General features: G+C 43.4%; 1 protein-coding gene across 16 annotated transcripts in view; it reads right to left on the bottom strand.

Moving 5' to 3' along the window:
• LOC112214324 (pleckstrin homology domain-containing family A member 5-like) overlaps positions 1 to 22,791 on the bottom strand; it is a 145,113-nt gene that overhangs the window by 81,280 nt on the left and 41,042 nt on the right. The window contains exon 4 of one of the 16 annotated variants that reach the window (XM_042298062.1): positions 11,068 to 13,652. The exons of the other annotated variants lie outside the window; for them this stretch is intronic. Within the exon in view, the coding sequence (XP_042153996.1) occupies positions 13,649 to 13,652 (4 nt within the window). The 3' untranslated portion in view covers positions 11,068 to 13,648. Of the gene's footprint in view, positions 1 to 11,067; positions 13,653 to 22,791 lie in introns of those variants that run through there. 16 annotated transcript variants of the gene reach the window in all.

Genomic DNA, 22,791 nt, shown 5'->3' with positions numbered 1-22,791 from the left:
GGATGAAGCTCATTATGAGTTTAAGAAACGGGTCGCCTGACCTTAATCGTAAACAGCGAGTTTGCGGTGAGTAAGATGTTGCTAGGGGCAACCAGGCCATTCAAGCTCAGCGTCTGAGTCTCAGATAGTTTGGAGTAGTATAGAGCACTACTTTGATAAGTAGGGATAAATGGTTCGAGTCGAAAGTAGTGCACTATATGGGAAATAGGCACTCAAAAGTGGGTAACTATATGGGAATGTCATTTGACATACCCGTGTATTTTCCCTTCTTCATGCAATACCTCTATACTGCTCCAACTGGAATCCTGAATTTTGGTTCTACAGCCAGGAAGAGTCACGCTATGCTGAACTGATCCCTTCAAGAATTCCACAAGAGAAGAAATGCTGTTGAGAGGGGAGGTGCCAAGGGGAGGGGGAAGAGGAATAGTGGTGCGTGTAATGAAGGCATGGGATTAGATGCATGTTGTGATTCAGCTGCACGACATCAAAGAGAGAGAGAGAGAGAGAGATGCTTCGTTACCAAATCCAATAAGATGAAGGTGACAGACAAGCTGACTGAGTAGAGATTCTACCCAGCTGATTCTTGCTACCTATACTAGTTCTACTGATTGTCAGGCTCTGTCACAATGCACATGGGGAAATTCAAAAAAACTCTCAGTCAAGTGAATCAGACAGCAGCGGTTAAAGCTCTCTTGCCTGACAGAGCTTTCAGAGACCTTATGCCCCTCATACACACAGCTGGCCTGGAGGAGACACACACGCGCACACACACGGCAATGAGATTCTGCATGCTCTAACTGCCTCTCTGTCAGTCAGAATCAGGCCCAGTGGTTAGATTACATAACTACATCCTCACGAGTGTGTGTGTGTGTGTGCGTATGCATAACTAGACATCCTCCCGGCTGTATGCACGGCTGAAAGACCATGGGAATAACCACTCCGAGCTAAAAATCCACTCTCTTTTTGCCATTCTGTTGCCTGAATAGGTTTGAGACTGGAGAAGTACGGACATGAAAAAAGGACACTTGGATCAATTCTCTCTCTCGTGTCTGTAAAAGGAAAAAATGTAAATATCTGTCTGTTCTGTTTAAAAGCACGCAGACACCCAGGCTCAAGGTGTAGACACGGTGAAGTCTCCTTATATTTGAGTGTAAATGACCTCAGCCAAGTGGTCTGGACCTTTATGGCAGGCACAAGGAGGACATTGCTGCTTGCTGGTTCAAGCCCCTCTCCGGCCGTTCCCCCTGAATTGCTACAATGGTACGGCTATTGCCTTCCCTCGTCGTTGTGAGTAATGTTGACTGGATGAGAGACAGAAGTGTCTGCAACTCGGGATTACATTCACAGCTCTGTTAAGGCTGTTATGACTGAACGCCAGGCTCTCTCTCCAACCCACACAATATAATAGCTGTCCTGCAATAAACCCCTCTGTTTGGACTATCAATCATCACCAAGCGACAGCAGGTTCTGGTTCCTATTGTTTTATATCTCGTGAGGTCAGCCCATGTAAGATCCTTTCTCCTCACACCGGAGTCACACACACACAGACAGATCAACTGTCAAATTAATAATACCCGTTTGATGTTTCGGTGTGTGTGTGTGGTGACCAACACATCCAAGTGTAATGGAAAAATAGCATTATCATAGCATAACATTATCACAGCATAACATTATCATAGTAATACACAGTCCAGCATTGTAATGGATGGATTATAATGCTAATGCATAATGGATAATATGTAAATGGTTCTTTTCCAGGTGTTCAAAGTGCTTTATATTGTACGGGCCACAATGTTAATCAGATAGTATGAGAATACAAGGCAAAGAGAGAACTGAGACAGAGACAAATGGTAATAAAATGAAACCTTGCCCTTGTTTCTCATTATGTAAATGTTCCAGACAATTATCAGCCACAATCAGACCTGCCTGCAGTCCCCATGACTACGGACCAAACACGTGTGTGTGTGTGTCTCTTTCTCTTCTGTGTGCGTGCATGTGCACACAAGTACGTGAGTACATGAGGACAACTGCATACTACGAAGTGGAAGAAGGATAACTGTGAGCCAGCCAGCCAACCAACTTTCCTTCTCCTAAAAGCAGAGATATTTTTTCCTTCCCGCCTAGACCCAGGGGATATATCAGACAGGGTAGTGAACGGCCCGGAACCTTTTATTCTGGCTACAACAAATCCCAGGCAAATAACGTTTCAAAGAGGAACCACTATGCCTCCGTATCATTATGCAGGAGTTAGCAGCCATGCTGCGTTCACCTTGACAGCTTGTGTGTGTGTGTGTGTGTGTGTGTGTGTGCGTGCGTGTCATCTTGGCCATGTTCTGTTATAATCTCCACCCGGCACAGCCAGAAGAGGACTGGCCACCCCTCATAGCCTGGTTCCTCTCTAGGTTTCTTCCTAGGTTTTGGCCTTTCTAGGGAGTTTTTCCTAGCCACCGTGCTTCTACACCTGCATTGCTTGCTGTTTGGGGTTTTAGGCTGGGTTTCTGCACAGCACTTTGAGATATCAGCTGATGTACGAAGGGCTATATAAATAAATTTGATTTGATTTGTGTATGTGTGTGTGCTAGCCCAGTCATCTTCCTTCCATAACATCACAGCTGGGCTCTCAGTGTGTGCGTTGGTACATTTGTGAGGGTGTGTTTTTGTGTGTGCTTAGCTAGCAGTCTCCTTCCTCAGCAGCTAAGAGCAGCTCTCAGATCATCAGAGACACAGGTCCCTTGCTTCTGAAACGTACCACACAGTGTCACTGTGGGCAAACATGAGAGAGGAAACTAAAGAAACGGGAGTGGAGGCAAACATGAGAGGAAACTAAAGAAACGGGAGAGGAGGCAAACATGAGAGGAAACTAAAGAAACGGGAGAGGAGGCAAACATGAGAGGAAACTAAAGAAACGGGAGAGGAGGAAAACATGAGAGGAAACTAAAGAAACGGGAGAGGAGGAAAAAAGAAACATGAGAGGGGAAACTAAAGAAACGGGAGGAGGAAGAAAAACATGAGAGGGGGAAACTAAAGAAACGGGAGAGGAGGAAACATGAGAGGGAAACGAAACTAAAAACTAAAGAAACGGGAGAGGAGGAAAACATGAGAAAACTAAAGAAACGGGAGAGGAGGAAAACATGAGAGGAAACTAAAGAAACGGGAGAGGAGGAAACATGAGAGGAAACTAAAGAAACGGGAGAGGAGGAAAACATGAGAGGAAACTAAAAACTAAACGGGAGAGGAGGGAAAAACATGAGAGGAAACTAAAGAAACGGGAAGGAGGAAAACATGGGGAGAAACGGAGGGGGAAACATGAGAGGAAACTAAAGAAACGGGAGAGGAGGAAAACATGAGAGGAAACTAAAGAAACGGGAGAGGAGGAAAACATGGAGGAAACTAAAGAAACGGGAGAGGAGAAACATGAGAGGAAAGTAAAGAAACGGGAGAGGAGGAAAACATGAGAGGAAACTAAAGAAACGGGAGAGGAGGAAAACATGAGAGGAAACTAAAGAAACGGGAGAGGAGGAAAACATGAGAGGAAACTAAAGAAACGGGAGAGGAGGAAAACATGAGAGGAAACTAAAGAAACGGGAGAGGAGGAAAACATGAGAGGAAACTAAAGAAACGGGAGAGGAGGAAAACATGAGAGGAAACTAAAGAAACGGGAGAGGAGGAAAACATGAGAGGAAACTAAAGAAAAGGGAGAGGAAGAAAACATGAGAGAGGAAACTAAAGAAAAGGGAGAGGAGGAAAACATGAGAGAGGAAACTAAAGAAACAGGAGAGGAGGAAAACATGAGAGGAAACTAAAGAAAAGGGAGAGGAGGAAAACATGAGGAAACTAAAGAAAAGGGAGAGGAGGAAAACATGAGAGGGGAAACTAAAGAAAAGGGAGAGGAGGAAAACATGAGGAAACTAAAGAAAAGGGAGAGGAGGAAAACATGAGGAAACTAAAGAAAAGGGAGAGGAGGAAAACATGAGGAAACTAAAGAAAAGGGAGAGGAGGAAAACATGAGAGAGGAAACTAAAGAAACAGGAGAGGAGGAAAACATGAGAGGGGAAACTAAAGAAAAGGGAGAGGAGGAAAACATGAGAGGGGAAACTAAAGAAATGGGAGAGGAGGAAAACATGAGCGAGGAAACTAAAGAAACGGGAGAGGAGGCAAACATGAGAGGAGGAAAACATGAGAGGAAACTAAAGAAACAGGAGAGGAGGAAACATGAGTGAGGAAACTAAAGAAACGGGAGAGGAGGCAAACATGAGAGAGGAAACTAAAGAAATGGGAGAGGAGGAAAAAGAGCTGTGGTTGCCCTACAGCTCACACCACCAGGAGGAACTGTGGTGAATATCAACACAACAGACCATATTCACACCGCCTGGGGTCAGGCTGGGTGAATGGGGATAATGTATTACGAAGAAGATGTGAGGGATTTGGAAGATCATTGCTGATGGACCTTTGGGGAAACAAGAGTATATCTACAGGATAGTAATGTAGGCTGCTAAATCTCTGTTTTCAGAACATTTCAGCAAGGAGCTAAGTCCCTGTAGGTTAGCGTGGGGAATGAGGTACCTGGAAGCACACGCCAACATTCTACCAGAAGACACAATTTATTCTGCAAAAAAATGCATCACTTTATAGTTTTAGCCTTGGAGAAAGAATCTGTCTTTTAACATCACACCTCAACAACACCCGTCAACTAAGGATAGAAGCTGAGCCAAGAACAGAAATGAAACCTTGAGAGCTTCACTCAAACACTTGGCGATAAACACATAGAGAACAGAAGCTTTCCATCTCCCCTCGAGAGGTAAAATCAACCTTATTAAATTATGACATTTCCGTACGGCACGCACACACACATCTGCACCTCATTAGCATCAGCAAACAGCTCTTCTGCATAGAAGAGAATCGACCGTAACAATTACATTTCATTACCTTCCCCTCTCCCAGTGGGTCTATTGGTTTCCACTTACCCCAAATACAAATGTGATTTCACTCAGGTGCCACGACGACGCTTCATATTAGACGTCTTTATTGTGGTAGCAGTTGGATTCACAGCGGTCCGGTCAGTCTGTTTACCTGATAAATATCATCATTAAGCTGCCGAGGCAACGGGTGGGGATTACAGAGTCATTTTAACTGCCATCTGAAGCATCTTCTCTTCTCTCACTGTAGGAAGTCAGAGGCTTTTAACAATAACAGATTGAGGAAAATAACTAAGTTGCCTCGTCTCATCTACAGTTGAAGTCATTAAAACTCGTTTTTCAACCACTCCACAAATGTTTTGTTAACAAACTATAGTTTTGGCTACTTTGTGCATGACACAAGTCATTTTTACAACAATTGTTTACACACAGATTATTTCACTTAAAGGTCACTGTATCACTATTCCGGTAGGTCAGAAGTTAACATACACTAAGTTGACTGGGCCTTTAGACAGCTTGGAAAATTCAAAAAAATTGATTCATGGCTTTAGAAGCTTCAGGTACGCTAATTGACATAATGTGAGTCAATTGGAGGTGTACCTGTGGATGTATTTCAAGGCCGACCTTCAAACTCAGTGCCTCTTTGCTCGACATCATTGGAAAATGTAAAGAAATCAGCCAAACGCCTGAAGGTGCCACGTTCATCTGTACAAACAATAATATGCAAGTATAAACACCATAGGACCACGCAGCAGTCAAACCGCTCAGAATGGAGATGCATTCTGTCTCCTTGAGATGAGCTCACTTTGGTGTGAAAAGTGCAAATCAATCCCAGAACAACAGCAAAGGACCTTGTGAAGATGCTGGAGGAAACCGGTAAAAAAGTATCTATTTCCACAGTAAAACAAGTACTATATCGACATAACCTGAAAGGCCACTCAGCAAGGAAGAAGCCACTGCTCCAAAACAGCCATTAAAAAGCCAGACTACGGTTTGCAACTGCACATGGGGACAAAGATCGTACTTTTTGGAGAAATGTCCTCTGGTTCGATGAAAAAAAAAAAGAACTGTTTGGCCATAATGACCATCGTTATGTCTGGAGGAAAAAGGGGGAGGCTTGCCGAAGAACCCCATCCCAACCGTGAAGCACCGGGGTGGCAGCATCATGTTGTGGGAGTGCTTTGCTGCAGGAGGGACTGGTGCACTTCACAAAATAGATGGCATCATGAGGAAGTAAAATTATGTGGATATATTGAAGCAACATCTCAAGACATCAGTCAGGAAGTTAAAGCTTGGTCGCAAATGGGTCTTCCAAATAGACAATGACCCCCAGCATACTTCCAAAGTTGTGGCAAAATGGCTTAAGGACAACAAGGTCAAGGTATTGGAGTGGCCATCACAAAGCCCAGACCTCAATCCTATAGAAAATGTGTGGGCAGAACTGAAAAAGCGTGTGCGAGCAAGGAGGCCTACAAACATGACTCAGTTACAATAGCTCTGTCAGGAGGAATGGGCCAAAATTCACCCAACTTATTGTGTGAAGCTTGTGGAAGGCTACCTGAAACGTTTGACCCAAGTTAAACAATATAAAGGCAATGCTACCAAATACTAATTGAATGTATGTAAACTTCTGACCCAATGGGAATGTTATGAAAGAAATAAAAGCTGAAATAAATCATTCTCTCTACTATTATTCTGACAGTTCACATTCTTAAAATAAAGTGGTGATCCTAATTGACCTAAAACAGGGATTTTTTACTAGGATTAAACGTCAGGAATTGTGAAAAAATGAGTTGAAATGTATTTGGCTAAGGTGTATGTAAACTTCCGACTTCAACTGTATAGTTAGGAGTTTTAAACAATCTCACCAAATGATCCTCTAAATTAACCCTCATCATCAGAGAAGACTCAGTGTGGAATTACAATACAGTAGCCTGCAGGAGATTATTTTCACCCCTAGCCTGATTACACAGCACGGGGGCAGCTGTTAATGGTGTGTTCCTGGGGGAACCAAAATAGAGTACAAGACCATTATATGATATGGAGAACTAGAGCCAGAGTGGAGGGAGTTTTGGGGCTGGGTTTCACATAGCCGCACAGCACAGAGATGGTTACACAATCACACCTTAAAACCTGTTGCGACACTAGGGGCAGTATTTTCATTTTGGGATAAAAAACGTTCCCGTTTTAACCTCTTGAGCTTATGGCTGAATACTGCCCCCTTTGGAAGAAGTGCGTGCCCATAGTAAACTGAAAATATTTTTTTCCAAAATTGCTAATATATGCATATAATAATAATTATTGAATAGAAAACACTCTAAAGTTTCTAAAACCGTTTAAATTATGTCTGTATGTAAAGCAGAACTCTCAGGGCAGCCTTTCTCCCAAACTCTCTCTTGTCAAGAGAAAAGTTGGGTCAACTTTGACGTCATCGCCCCCACCCTTCCCAGGCAGCTACCGATCTGGGAACAGTATGTATTTGTTCAGCGCGATGTCTGCTTTCAATTGGCACGTTCATTGTTTGAATTTCGCGCTCCCTCATCTTTTGGCGGGCGAAAATGCCCGGGTCACTCTCAAATACATGCACTCTATTGCGCGCAGCCGATTTGGGGAACGTTCTTTTCCAATAGACACCAGTTGAAGCCGGTTCGTTTGTTTGCGATTATCATTGTTTTACATGATAAAAACATCATTTTGCTCGATTCTGCACTTAGTTTGACCAGTTTAGTCGACATATAATATGTAATTTTGAAGTTTTGATGCGCAAGAGTGCGGGACCAGAAGGAGCAGAAGTTATTTTGGGTGCATTTCAGCTGAAGCTGTTAGCATATGCTAATACAAAGACGCACAACTTGAAACCAAACGATGTATTGGGTAAGTATGACTCCTTCTACGTCTTCTGATCGAAGAACATCAAAGGTAAGGGAATATTTATGTGGTTATTTTGGGTTTCTGTGGACTCCAAACATAGAGGAGACACTGCTAATATCTGAGCGCCGACTCATAGCATAGACTAGTGAACGAATTCTGTAACGTTAAAAATAAATGTAACACAGCGGTTGTATTAAGAAGAAGTGTATCTTTGTAACTATATGTAGAACATGTATATTTAGTCATGTTTATTGCTTGTTATCTGACGTTATCTGTCGGAGCTATCATAATTTCTCCGGACATTTTGAGTAGCATTTTTTGAAATGTCGTCATTGTAAACAGAGATTTATGGATATTAATGGCATATTATTGAAAAAAAAATGTACTGTGTAACATGTAATATTACTGTCATCTGATGAAGATTTTCAAAAGGTTAGTGAATTATTTATTTTTTAATCCTACTTTTAAATTTTATATTTTCTGGGACAAAATGGCCGCCGCTTGCCTTTTGTTTCGGTGGTGGTCTAATATAAATGTGTGCTATGTTTTCGCCGTAAAACATTTTAGAAATCTGACTTGCTGGGTAGATGAACAAGGTGTTTATCTTTCATTTGAGCTATTGGACTTGTGTAGGTGTGGAGGTTAAATATGTCTAAGAATATTTTTCGCATTTTGCGTTATGCTAATGAGCTTGAGCCGTAGTCACGATCCCGGATCCGGGATGGGTAGCATCAAGAGGTTTTAAACAAGGTATTTTGTCACGAAAAGATGCTCGACTATGCATATAATTGACAGCTTTGGATAGAATACACTCTGACGTTTCCAAAACTGCAAAGATATTGTATGTGAGTGCAACAGAACTGATGTTAGAGGCGAAACTCAGATCAAAATCCAATCAGGAAGTGCCGCATTTTTTGAAACCGCCTCATGCCAATGACTCCTTATATGGCTGTGAATGAGCTACAAATGAGCTTACGTTTTCCAAGGTGTCTACAGCACTGTGACGTCTTTTTACGCATTTATGTTGAAGAATAGCTGTAAGGGACCACATTTAGCAAGTGGTCACATGATGGCTCCCGCAGAAAATCTTGCGTAAAGTACACAAGTAGCCATTTTTCCAATCGCTTCTTATGAGAAACCAATTGTCCCAACGGATATATTATCGAATAGATATGTAAAAAACACCTTGAGGATTGATTCTAAACGTTTGCCATGTTTCTGTCGATATTATGGAGCTAATTTGGAAAAAAGTTTGCCGTTGTAGTGACTGCATTTTCCGGTCGATTTCTCAGCCAAACGTAAACAACAAACAGAGCTATTTCGCCTACAAAAATTTATCTTTTTGGGAAAAATGAACATTTGCTATCTAACTGGGAGTCTCCTGAGTGAAAACATCCGAAGTTCTTCAAAGGTAAATTATTTAATTTGATTGCTTTTCTTATTTTCGTGAAAATGTTGCCTGCTGGTAGCAGAGCCTAGACATAGCATTATGCCAAGATAAACTTACACAAATGCTTGTCTAGCGTTGGCTGTAAAGCATATTTTGAAAATCTAAGATGACAGTGTGATTAACAAAAGGCTAAGCTGTCTCTCAATATATTTCTTTTGTGATTTTCATGAATAGGAAGATTTTCTAGGAAGATTTATGTCCGCTGCGTTATGCTAATTAGTTTGAGGCGATGGTTACGCTCCCGCATGCGAGTTTGAGAGTCATGAGAAGTTAACTGCACTCAGCTCGACAGCTCCCCCCCTCTCTCAGTCTCTCCTGCGAGTGTATGTATTTGTCTGTGTGTGTTTTCCCCGTGGCAATCTCTGTCCAATGACAGAGAGAGACAGTGCGTGTGTTACAGACAGAGTGTGTGTGTTGACAGTGTGTGTGTGTTCGTGCGCGTTCGTGTGTGTTCTCTGCTGTGGTCTCCAGAAAGCGTCTATCAGTGAGTAGCCCGTAGGCAGCAGACACAGGTAGACAGGCTGTAAGAGGTCTCTACAGACTCATTACAGATGAGGCAGGCAGGCAGCATTGAGAGAGACTGGCTGTGTTATCTGAAATGCCTCCCCACACACACACACGCACACAAATATGCAGTAATTAGGCAAAAATGGAAAACAGCTGTCATTAGTCTAAAATTGCTCATGGCAAAAATGAAACACTCAGCCCATCATGTATTGTCCTTGGTGCATCAGTGGTCTGTCATTCCCTGACAACAAAGTTATTTTTACTAATAGGTGTATTTAATTGATAGCAATGTCAAAATAGTTCCCCAAAAACGACACTCCTGTAATGCGTTCATCTTAATGGTTCTATATAATTACTGTATAGTAAGTTACAGATGTCAACGCACCTGTGTGCTGAATTTAAGAGCACTTAAAAATACACTACACAGCGTAGTGTGTGTGGACACTCCTTCAAATTAGTGGATTCGGCTATTTCAGCCACACCCGTTGCTGACAGGTGTATAGAATCGCGCACACAGCCGTGAAAAGGAGCAGTGAAAATGCGCTCTCTGGAGTGATGAATCACGCTTCACCATCTGGCAGTCGGAAGGACTTTGGCGGATGCAAGGAGACTGCTACCTGCCCGAATGCATAGTGCCAACTGTAAAGTTTGGTGGGGCTGTTTTTCATGGTTCAGGCTCCTTAGTTCCAGTGAAGGGAAATCTTAACACTAAAGCATACAATGACATTCTAGAGGATTCTGTGCTTCCAACTTTGTGGCAACAGTTTGGGAAAGGCCCTTTCCTGTTTCAGCATGACAATGCCCTCGTGCACAAAGTGAGGTCCATACAGAAATGGTTTGTCGAGATCGGTGTGGAAGAACTTGACTGGCCTGCACAGAGCCCTGACCTCAACCCCATCGAACACCATTCAGATGAATTGGAACACATACTGCGAGCCAGGCGTAATCGCCCAACATCAGTGCCCGACCTCACTAATGCTCTTGTGGCTGAATGGAATTAAGTCCCCGCAGCAAACGGGAGACGAACTCCATAATAAAGCCCATGATTTTGGAATGAGATGTTCGACGAGCAGGTATCCACATACCAGCTGTACACTGAGTGTACAAAACATCAGGAACACCTTCCTAATATTGAGTTGCACCCCCTCTTTTGCCCTCAATTCATCGGGGCATGGACTCTACAAAGTGTCAAAAGCATTCTACAGGGATGCTGGTCCATAGACTCCAATGCTTCCCACAGTTGTGTCAAGTTGACTGGATGTCCTTTGGATGGTGGACCATTCTTGATACACACGGGCTACTGTTGAGAGTGAAAAAACCAGCAGTGTTGCAGTTCTTTACACAAACTGGTGTGCCTGGCACCTACTACCATACCCCATTCAAAGGCATTTAAATCATTTGTCTTGCACATTAACCCTGTGGTGTCACACATATACAAGCCATATCTCAATTGTCTCAAGGCTCAAAAATCATTCTTTAACCTGTCTCCTCCCCTTCATCTACTGATTGAAGTGGATTTAACAAGTGGCATCAACAAGGGATCCTAGCTTTCACCTGGATTCACCTGGTTAGATCATGGAAAGAGCAGGTGTTCCTAATGTTTTGTACACTGAGTGTATGTTATGCTCCTGCTGTACATAATGCAAATAAATACTATACACTGGGATGTACTAAACCCTGACTGCGCTTTGGACACAAAAACAGGCAACAGACATAATATCAACACATCCATACTCAAACAAAACCTCCAGAGCTTACCAGGAACACAGTCTTTCTGGTCGATACTCTCTTCTCTCCCCCCCTTACTTCCCTGCTCTCCTCCAGTCTCCCTCTATACTCCAGAGTTTAGTGACAGCTGCACACATTTGGAGTCACCGAAGGGAGGACCAGCGAGTGAGGGAAGAGAGAAAACAAGGGAGGCGCTGAATACATTCTCTCCCTCTCTCTCCACTTAACAGACGCTTTCATCCAAAGCGACTTGCAGTCATGCGTGCATACGTTTGTACGTACGTGTGGCCCCAGCGGGAATTGAAGCCACAACCCTTGGGTATTGCAAGCACCATGCTCTACTGACTGAGCAACACAGCTAAAGCTTTACGTCTTTATTTCTGCAAACACTTGAGTGATGACTGAGTCACACAGACAGACTGCTCTGATGGACTATGTCACATTTATGGCCCCAAAAGGCTAGGGCCAGCTCTGACTGCATGTGTGGGTATGGATGTGGGTTTGCAGACCTGCGAGCCACCGCGGCCCCTCATTAGTTTTTTGTGGCCCCCATCAAAATGGCCCATCCCTGGGTTAGACACTAAGCTACATTAGGGGGACCACTGGTACTGATGTGCAGAGGACAGGGGGTGCATGTGGACAGCTGGAGCTACTAGAGCAATGATGGACCGGACCAGACTGTCCTGCTCTAGTTCTGCCATGATCTGACCCCTGGCACTGGACCATGGCCCAGACTGCTGGAGAGTCATCTATACTGACCACTGGAGCCAGAACACTGTTCATCAGAGCCAGGAGCCAGAGGACCCCTGGTTCTACAGATGCTAACTGGGTCACATTCTGATAGATCACAGAACAGAGCACAGAAAAACCCAAACTCATACTACTGGTTAGCAGGCTATTCTCCTTGTTGGCACCCATCTTATTAATGTGTGAAAAAAACAACACAGAGCCCACTGAGGGACGTTTGCGGATGACCTAGGCCCCCCAAGAAGTAAAGGGGTTTAAGTAAGTAGTATTCAAACATCTATAGGCATATTTCAGCGAGCAGAGTCTGTCAGCCAGCTTATATGTGTGTGTGTGTGTCTGTGTTGATGAAGCTCTCAGCTGTCTGTCAGTCACAAGCTGTGTTGATAGACCAGTCCCGATGTGTGAGCTTCCGGGGACAGACAGATGGACCCCACGAGGGACCAACATCTCTATTAGCCATGGCAATGATCTGACCTGAAATCAACAAACACCTGTGGGATTCATTCATATCCAACTACATCCAACCACAAGGTATGAATACACTTCCGTCATCTGCTCATAAATATGGGGTCTAAAATCTACTACTGCTGAACCCAGAGTGAAAGACCCAGGGAGCGAGAGAAAGTCGTCAAGAGACCCTCTTCCAATGGGTTTTGAGAAGGAGGCTAGGAGAGAGGACGCGAGGAGTATGCAATTGAGTTTCTCCCAGGGAGGAAGAGGGATAGAGAGGAAGGGAGAAAGAGAGAGAGATGGTCCAACTGCCGTGAGCAGCAGTACTTCAGGGCCTGTGTTGTCATGGTTACCATTCTGCACGCGCACACACTTCAAACACTACACTGAGCTGCAAGTGTGTAACTGAAATCGTGTTTGAGTTGGTAGAGGGAGAGACTGCATGACGCAATAATCCATCCCATACTCTGACACCCTGAAATGTCAGCCCTCTTTTCCCTCTAACATACACACTCATCCATAAAGAGAGGAAAACACCGGTGTAGTCTTTACCTAAAGGATGGAGCACCAAGAGAACAAACAGGACCAGCACACGCAAAACTTGCTACACAAATAACTATGAGATTGATGAGACAGAGACAGACAGAGGCAGACAGACAGACAGACAGACAGAGAGAGAGAGAAAGAAATGATTGGCCATCTCTAAACAGCCATATGGGACCATAAATAAACCAGTCAACATGCTGAAGACAGAGAGGAACATCCCTTTAGTTACACACATGTCCACACGCATGGACACACACGCCGGTCTATCAACACACCATTAGATATTCTTCCTATACACCAATTACTCTCGCCACAGGACCACATTTCCAATAGCACTCACAGATTGTGTATGCATATATACAATACATATTAACATTCAAAGAATAGCAAAAAAAATTCTGGAGAAAAACAGCTGTTATTCAAACCAAATGGCTTACCTGTTAAGAAGTAATAGAGGAGGCACAGCAGGACATGGAGAAAGAGAGTAGGGAGAAATATGTTAATGAGGGTTCTCCGTAGTATACGTATCCACATAATGAGAATACAGAATCATAAATAATAACACAATGGATATTAGATATACAGTAGCAGTCAAAAGTTTGGACACGCCTACTCATTCCAGGGTTTTTCTTTATTTGTAATATTTTCTACATTGTAGAATAATGGTGAAGACATCAAAACTATGAAATAACACATATGGAATGCTGTAGTGACTAAAAGGATTAAACAAATAAAAAATATATATATTTGAGATTCTTCAAAGTAGCCACCCTTTGCCATGATGACAGCTTCATAAGAAATGTTTTTCCAACAGTCTTGAAGGAGTTCCCACATATGCTGAGTACTTGTTGGCTGCTTTTCCTTCACTCTGCGGTCCGACTCATCCAAAACCATCTGAACGCATTAAGAAGGAAAGAAATTCCACAAATTAACTTTTAACAAGGCACACCTGTTAAAGGAAATGCATTCCAGGTGACTACCTCAAGGCTGTATAAAGGCTATTTGACCAAGAAGGAGAGTGATGGAGTGCTGCATCAGATGACCTGGCTTTCACAATCACCCGACCTCAACCCAATTGAGATCGTTTGGGATGAGTTGGACCGCAGAGTGAAGGAAAAACAAGTGCTCAGCATATAGCATACTCCTTCAAGACTGTTGGAAAGCATTCCTCATGAAGCTGGTTGAGAGTATGCCAAGAGTGCAAAGCTGTCATCAAGATATATATTTTGATTTGTTTAACACTTTTTTGGTTACTACATGATTCACATGTGTTATTTATGAAGGCGGCAGGGTAGCCTAGTGGTTAGAGCGTTGGACTAGAAACCGAAAGGTTTCAAGATCGAATCCCCGAGCTGACAAGGTAAAAATCTGTCGTTCTGCCCCTGAACAAGGCAGTTAACCTACTGTTCCTAGGCCGTCATTGAAAATAACAATTTGTTCTTAACTGACTTGCCTAGTTAAATAAAGGTAATATATATATATATATATATATATATTGTACATTTCATAGTTTTGACATCTTCCCTGTTATTCTACAATGTAGAAAATAGTAAAAATAAAGAAAAAACCTTGAATGAGTAGGTGTCCAAACTTCTGACTGGTACTGTAGACTGTAGAGAACTGAACTACATATTAACACATAACATTGCATGACAAATGATCATGCAGCGTTATACAGTATGTAAAGAGTGTGGTGTAAACCACATTCGGAAGACTACCTTGCTTGAGAATTAAACACTTATGTTATCTGTCAGAACTAATGCCTAGCAATTTAGCTCAATGGGCCAACATGGTCTTTAAGCCAAGCAGAGGACCTGCGTTTGATTCCCATTCAGTTACAGCCTCATTGTATATGGAGGGTCCATTCGTCAGGCTCGGGGTCTCCACCAACAGAAAGCTAAATACAACTCAAGACAACTCAACACTGCCCTCTATAGGGTATCTTATATACAAGCACAGCTTCTAAAATACAGATGACGTCATCTGCTCACAAGCCTGCTCTATATGATCACAAGCGCCACTTGTATTTTGATTATTCGTTGTCAGAGAAATACACTTTCACACAATATCCTATCACAGCAAGACTCCAATGAAGTGTTGTACTCTGCCGATCATCAGTACTGTCCTCACAGAAAATAACACTGTCAATACAAAAAGTTCTACAACTTGAGTCCATTTCAAGGTAAAAATGGAAATGTGGCTTTGGCTTTCAGTTCAGATTCAAACCCCAACAATAATATACACGACAAGAACACCAAGAACTACGAAGAACAAATGGAATGTTTTGCTTTCGCAAAACGGTAGAAGAACAAGATAAAGCGTTGGGAACGAACAGATATGGTCATAATCCACGTACACACTGGGTGCTGAGACGGTGTTCTGAAGCAAAGCCAGTGTTTGAGGAACAGCTCCAGTCAGCTAAATGTAAACGTGATGGGATGCTGCCAGGACACCCTGGTGGGACCAGGCAGAGAGCAGTCAGGCAGCACACGCCTTCCAACAGGGATTTGTCTCACACACACACATTGTATTAGTCTCCCACTGAGATCATCCTGGGATCACTACACTGCCCAAACTCACAAACAACAGAAACATGCACACACACATACACACACAAAAACAAGGCAGTGTGCACTGCACGCAGACACAATGATAAAAACATCCAGATGTGCATAAACAAACAGTCACACATTCACAGTGTAATACACACAAACACACTAAGTTATATGAACAGCCTCCTACGTGACAGTCAAGGGGTCAGGAGGGAAATTAAACAGTGACAGATGTGGCTGACAACAATACCATTTACAGTACAGTGCTGCTGCCAGACTAGTGGTCAGATAACCTCAGATTATAACACGGGTAATGGCCAGAGAGGAGCAGGTGGGGGCTGGTGCCCTCTAGTGGTCACACAGAGCTACAAGTGAGGCCCCACCTCCTTTTCCTCCTCCCCTCCCCTCTACCATCCCCTCCCCATCTCTCTCATCTCATCTGCCCTCCTCTGCCCTACCCAATCAACTCTTCACACAGCAGGGCTCTCTGGAAGTGAATGGAACACGCCAGGTACTCCTGACTTTGGCTTTCAATGAGTTCACTCCATAAGGGAATGGTTCTGTAGCTAACTAATCAACTCTACACAGACACCACAGTGGGGTCTCTGAACATCTGACTCAACAGGAGTCTCCCCCTCTCTTTTCACCCTCATCTCTTCCATTCCTGCCTCTTCAAATACGAGATCAGTACATTAATGAAGGGGCCGTATAATACACATCGAATATCAAAGTGTTAGGGGGGGGGCTTTTGAAGTGTGGGTCATTTGAATATGGAGATGTCTAGCTTGAAGAAACATGTGATTGAATGACCCATACTACACATTACAATGAGGGCAGAGCTCGCGTGTTATGCAGAATACACATTCCACACATCTGACTGATCAGGAATCTGTTTCATTTCCCAGGCGGTACAGATACAGGCGTCTCAGTGAGCACTCAGTCATTCAGACTGTGTAATTATAGTTAGGAATGGCCCACAGTTCTATCATAAATTACAGTTTCCACACGGTGGATATACATATTGGGTAAAAAAATGTAAATACTGGAATTAGCACTTCCCACCAGAATGATATATTTAATTTATTGAATCTGAAGAAAGGGAGGGTAATGACAAAAGTTGTACAAACATGCATGCTATGACAGAAAGTGCCCCGAGCCTGCTCTTGCATACCAACTGTGATGTATTCCAACGGACCAGAATCATCATTAGGGACTCATAACTCCGAAGAGAAACAGAAGGAGGTGACCAAACGGTTCCATTCGAACCTGCTCCTCTGGGAGGACTGTGTCAGGTTGATCAACGAGATCTGCTGCTCTGTGTGTCTCTGTTCTCCGGTGCAGTGAGGCCATGTAGCACATAGAGATCAGAAAAGAGGATGGATGGAGGAAGAGAAGAAGGGATGATGTCCATCGCTACGGAATGCTGAGTGATGTCTCCAATTCGAGTCATTCCCTCGGTGTGTGTGTGTGTGTGTGTGTGTGTGTGGCGTTACTCTGAGGTATCAAGAGGAGGTGGGTCAACAGGCAATACATTGTAATTACATTGATGAATATGAAAGTGAGTATATTTCAGTACCACTCTAGAGAGCAACAGGCCCAATGCTTCCTCATGGCTGATCTCCTTTTCGTGTGCCGAAATGAATAGAGTGTAATGAGATCCTATAACGAGACTGTCCAACAGAATCTTTACTCAATACATAATGAATGAATCGAGTGAAGCCTGGCGACCTGTGGATACACACACACACACACACACACACACACACACACACACGTATTCATGGACACACACACGTATTCATGGACACACATATTGATTCCTGAGTTCAGACTTTATAGGGTTGATTATTCTGCATAGTGAGAAGACACTTTTCTGCAAGATCAGTCTTCTGTTCTGATGCTTTTTACCTAACCAATCTTTTCCAAAAACACACTGAGGGCCAACAGCGTTTGTTTACCCCAACGTTTATTATCTAACAGATCCACAACGTCTGTCTGAGCCTTCTCAATAAAGACAGAGACTAACCCGCGGCAGAGAGAGAGATCTAGACCAGGGATCAACAACTAGATTCAGCCGCAGGCGGATCATAATTACAAATCATTTGTACGCTGCAAGAAGCCCAAACAGAGATATTTGACTAAAACATAATCATTTAAAACATTGCTTACATATATACAATGTGGTATACAATCACGTGTCTCTCGATGTGTGGGAAAGATTAGGGACAGATTTCCAAAATACATTTTAAAAAACACTTGGAGCTGATTGGCTGGTGTTTCTACAGTGTTTTATGTCCAACAATGAACATAAAAAATAAAAAAAAACAAGACAACTTGGGGGTCCAAATAAAACCACCGGGACGCCAGCTGGGGAACCCAGATCTAGGCTATGGGTCAATGGACGGATGGTAAAATAGGGCTGGTGGAAGGCCATGAAAACTTCTCAACTGATAACAGAAATGAAGTATTCTCTCCATCTGGATTTACCACAGAGCAGAGAGAGCAATAATGCAATAAGCCCTCGGGGTGATGGAATCCTCCGGCTCGGTCTTCCTCTGAAGCAACAACAGACACGTAGGGAGTCAGGAAGTAGTAACCGTAGACGCAATCAGCTACTGTACCGCACTCTGAGAGAGGGAACATGGCAACCACAATTAGAAACCAGGGCAAATCTTAATTACCCTTCACTCACTCCCAGTCGTTAGGGAGAGAGAAGGTTGAGAGAAGTAGAGCGAGATGGAAGAAGAGAAAGAGCGAGCGAGAGAACCATGCAGTGTTTAGAGGGGTGATGGGTTTTTACCATAAACTTGAACTGATTCCTTTTTTCCAGGCTTCAGAGGGAGAAATGCACACTTACACAAGGCTGATGAGACCTCCAAAAATCCACATGCACACACTTCCTCTTACCATAGGAAATGGGCATCATCATCCAGACTATAATTTCACTGGTAGATGAGGAGATGGAAAAACATATGGACAGGGGCCAAAACTATTTGCTAATCATTTTTAGGAAACATTATGCAATCAAATCAAAACTGCTGCTTTTCTGCCATTTGTTTTCATTACAGTACACTGGTACTACACCTCCTTCCCAGTGGCAAATTCCACTCATAACGCAACACTCCAACATGTGAATTAATGCATTGTGTTCAAAACACGTCACTTAGTTTCACTGAGTGGGTTTTTCAGTTGATTGACAGTCAGTGTGTGACTAAGAGAGAGTGAATAATGACACTTCTCAGGTCTCTGTCAACGAAGAGGCTCAACCTCAAAATGAACCAATATGTGAACTAGCGACAGTAGGATCAAGGTAGTTACCTTTTATTGTTGATCCACCCTGTACTCTCTACTGAGGTTTACCAAGGCTGTGTCTGCGCCTCAAAATGGCATAGTCCTGGTAAAAAGTAGCGTCCTAAACACAGAACAGGGTGCCATTTGGGATGCAAGCTGTGTGTGTGTTCTGACAAGAGGGGCTTGTCTGATGAATTATACAGCGGTTATTAGAATTCCGTGAATAAAGATTCTATGAATCGCTTTCAGCGCTGTGCATTACAGACCAGATTGAAAGAGCGAGGGAGGGATGGAGAGATGGAGGGAGAATGGAAGAGAGGAGAAAGAGTACTGTTCATTTTGAGAAAACAGTACTTTGGTAAAAGTAAAATGTCCACTATTTGGCAGTGGTTGGAACCCTTCAAACGGAGATGGGGGGGTCAGGTGCTCCACTGCAGGACTTGAAAATCCTAAAAACACTCCTTACGCCAGGAAACAGTACTTCAACTGGTGACTATCAAGGAGAATAAAGACAAAGGACCACTGTTGCTGCATAAATCTGACGGGGCAAAAAAACCAACAATAGGCTTACGTTTCGACATGAATCGCCTCCATCAGAGCGTTGAGTAGGAAAAGAGTGGGAGGCACCTATATAAAAGTGTGTGTGGAGCCTATAAAAATGCCTGTCTATAATGCAACACACACATGGAGAGACATGCGTACGGACGCGCACAAACAAACACACACAAGCTCATTTCACTAACACAGAGAGTGTAGACAATTTGGTACAGAGAATGTGTGTTGTGCACATGTATGTGTGGTCTGAGAGCCTTGTGCCATAACACAGCTAGCTATCCAGTCCTGAGGAGACTAGAGGATAGTAGAGAGGCTAACGTTAGCATTTACTACAGCCCAGAGTCAGGGAGGGAGGCTAAGGGAGCACTATGCCCCTGTAACACCACCCTCAGGGTCTCCTCTCCTCTGCCCGTTAAGGCCGAAGCCAGGTTTTTAGGAGGGATTTGGGATGGAGCCTTCACCCTTCCTCGGGGTGCCGAGATATAGGGCTATAGCCTTGTGTTGGTAGGAGAGGACGAGAGGAGTTGTGCTGTGTCTGTGGTAGAGGTCGACCGAGTAATCGGAATGGCCGATTAATTAGGGCCGATTTCAAGTTTTCATAACAATCACTAGTTAACTACACATGGTTGATGATATTACTAGATATTATCTAGCGTGTCCTGTGTTGCATATAATCTGACTGAGCATACAAGCATACAAATATCTAAGTATCTGACTGAGCGAAGGTAGGCAGAAGCAGGCGCGTAAACATTCATTCAAACAGCACTTTTGTGCGTTTTGCCAGCAGTTCTTCGTTGTGTCAAGCATTGCGCTGTTTATGACTTCAAACCTATCAACTCCAGAGATGAGGCTGGTGTGACCGAAGTGAAATGGCGTTTCAAACTTCACTCGCTCTGAGCCTTGGGGTGGTTGGTTCCCTTGCTCTGCATGGGTACCGCTGCTTCGATGTGGTGGCTGTTGTCGTTGTGTTGCTGGTTCGAGTCCAGGAAGGAGCGAGGAGAGGGACAGAGGCTATACTGTTACACTGGCAATACTAAAGTGCCTATAAGAACATCCAATAGTCAAAGGTTAATGAAATACAAATGGTATAGAGGGAAATAGTCCTATAATAACTACAACCTAAAACTTACCTAGGAATATTGAAGACTTGTGTTAAAAGGAACCACCAGCTTTCATATGTTCTCATGTTCTGAGCAAGGAACTGAAACGTTAGCTTTCTTACATAGCACATATTGCACTTTTACGTTCTTCTCCAACACTTTGTTTTTGCATTATTTAAACCAAATTGAACATGTTTCATTATCTACTTGAGGCTAAATTGATTTTATGTATGTATTATATTAAGTTAAATTAAGTGTTTTTTCAGTATTGTTGTAATTGTCATTATTACAAATACATAAAAAAATATAAAAAAATAATCAGCCGATTAATCGGTATCGGCTTTTTTGGGCCTCCAATAATCGGTATTGAAAAATCATAATCGGTCGACCTCTAGTCTATGGAGATACTTAAAACCCAGAGCAGAGGCAGTTTTCGGATTCGTCTAAAACATTAAATCATCCCGTCTGTCTCTCGTCCCAGAGAGCGCGGAGAATAAAGCACAACACGTCTGAGTGAGCGAGCGTGCACGCATCTAATATTCTGCCTCAAATCCTATTTATGCTGATTTAAGGAGGCTAAACTGATCCTAGAACTGTGACTCAGGGTACAGGTGTGAGCTGGCAACAGTTACATACAGTTAGAGTTCAATCTATTCCCCATTTACTCGACACTGGGCCCTGGGTTAATACGCGAGTCGTCAGCTGGAGATGTTACTCGGAATTAATATCCCCGTTGTCTGACTGAGTGACCGGAGGGCTGCTGCTCCCTCATGAATAAAGGATGGGAACAAATGTTCCATTCTGCAGCATGCCTCTGCCCAGCTGGGTGAGTGGATGGGTGTCTCTCTCTGTCCACGCCCCAGTGACTGTTCCACCGGCCGGTGATAACCCCCAGGGCAGAGAGGGCAAGAGAGAAGCCCCAGTATCCCGGGTCACTGTCCCGTAGCCCAAGGGTGCTCCCACATTTTCTGAACCCTAAGCCCTGCATCTATGTCCAGGCTATAGAAGAGCTTTGATTGCGGTTAGGACAGACACTCCAGCTACAGCTGAATTTCCCAGAACACTGGAATGTCTAAAGACAACAGCCTGCAGGGAAGAGAGCTGGGAGAGTGAGAGCAAAGAGGGGGTGAGAGAGGATAAAGAGGAGTGAGACAACAACAGTCAAAAGTTTACACCAGAGGCATCTGTCTCCAACCACTGCTCTAACAAGCCTAGAGGCTATTTGGACAGAGTCTGTCACAGTCTGTCCTGGAGGAAGGTGGGAGGGAGAGAGGGAGAAAGAGAGAGGAATGGAGCCCATGTTCAAACCGACAGAGGCGGAGAGAGCGATGGTAGCTGTAATGTGCACTGTGCAGCATGTGACAACAGCTGTAGGACAGTTAAAGATCCTGTCGGAAAATGCATCCTCCCCTTTCTCCCTTCCTTCCTATAATCAACTAGTGTATGAGGCAAACATGTCCAGCAGAGGGCACTGAGAGAAAATCTCAGGACAAATGATGCACACAGATTTCAGCATGTTGTCCCATTGTGAATTATTTAGAAAGCAAAAAGCATTTGATAAATCTCGTCTGTCATCTTGACTTAGCAGTCATGCGGCTGATGAAATTAGGTTGCAACGTATGCGTTTTCTATGACACATGCTAATTAGCGACTTTTCACGCATATGTACAAGCCTTCATCTTCAGAAGAGACATCTACTTGATAAGGAAACAAGTAGATGCATAGGTACCACTACAGCAGTATAGATGTAGAAGCTTTAAAGCTCAGTCAGTTAGAGGTAAGAACAAGTTAAATATTAATTGTGCACAGATAAAATACTTTGAAAGAAATGAGAATAGAATCCATTGAGCTGTGAATAAAATATCCATAGAGACACAGACCGATAGAGAGTGTACTATAAGCTGGGCTTACATCTGGTAGAGGCTGTCAAAGTGACACTTTCCCACTGTTAGGGTTGACATGCAGTTGCATAACACAGCCAGCCAGCCTATCCCTTCACTACAGCCTTAACCCTCTATGAGCTCAGTCTATACTTAGACCAGCATGGATCCAGTTTCACTGAGATTCCTACTCCTTGG

Source organism: Oncorhynchus tshawytscha, linkage group LG15 (genome assembly GCF_018296145.1).
Source record: "Oncorhynchus tshawytscha isolate Ot180627B linkage group LG15, Otsh_v2.0, whole genome shotgun sequence".
Taxonomy (NCBI): domain Eukaryota; kingdom Metazoa; phylum Chordata; class Actinopteri; order Salmoniformes; family Salmonidae; genus Oncorhynchus; species Oncorhynchus tshawytscha.
This window is presented reverse-complemented; position numbering and strand designations above follow the sequence as displayed.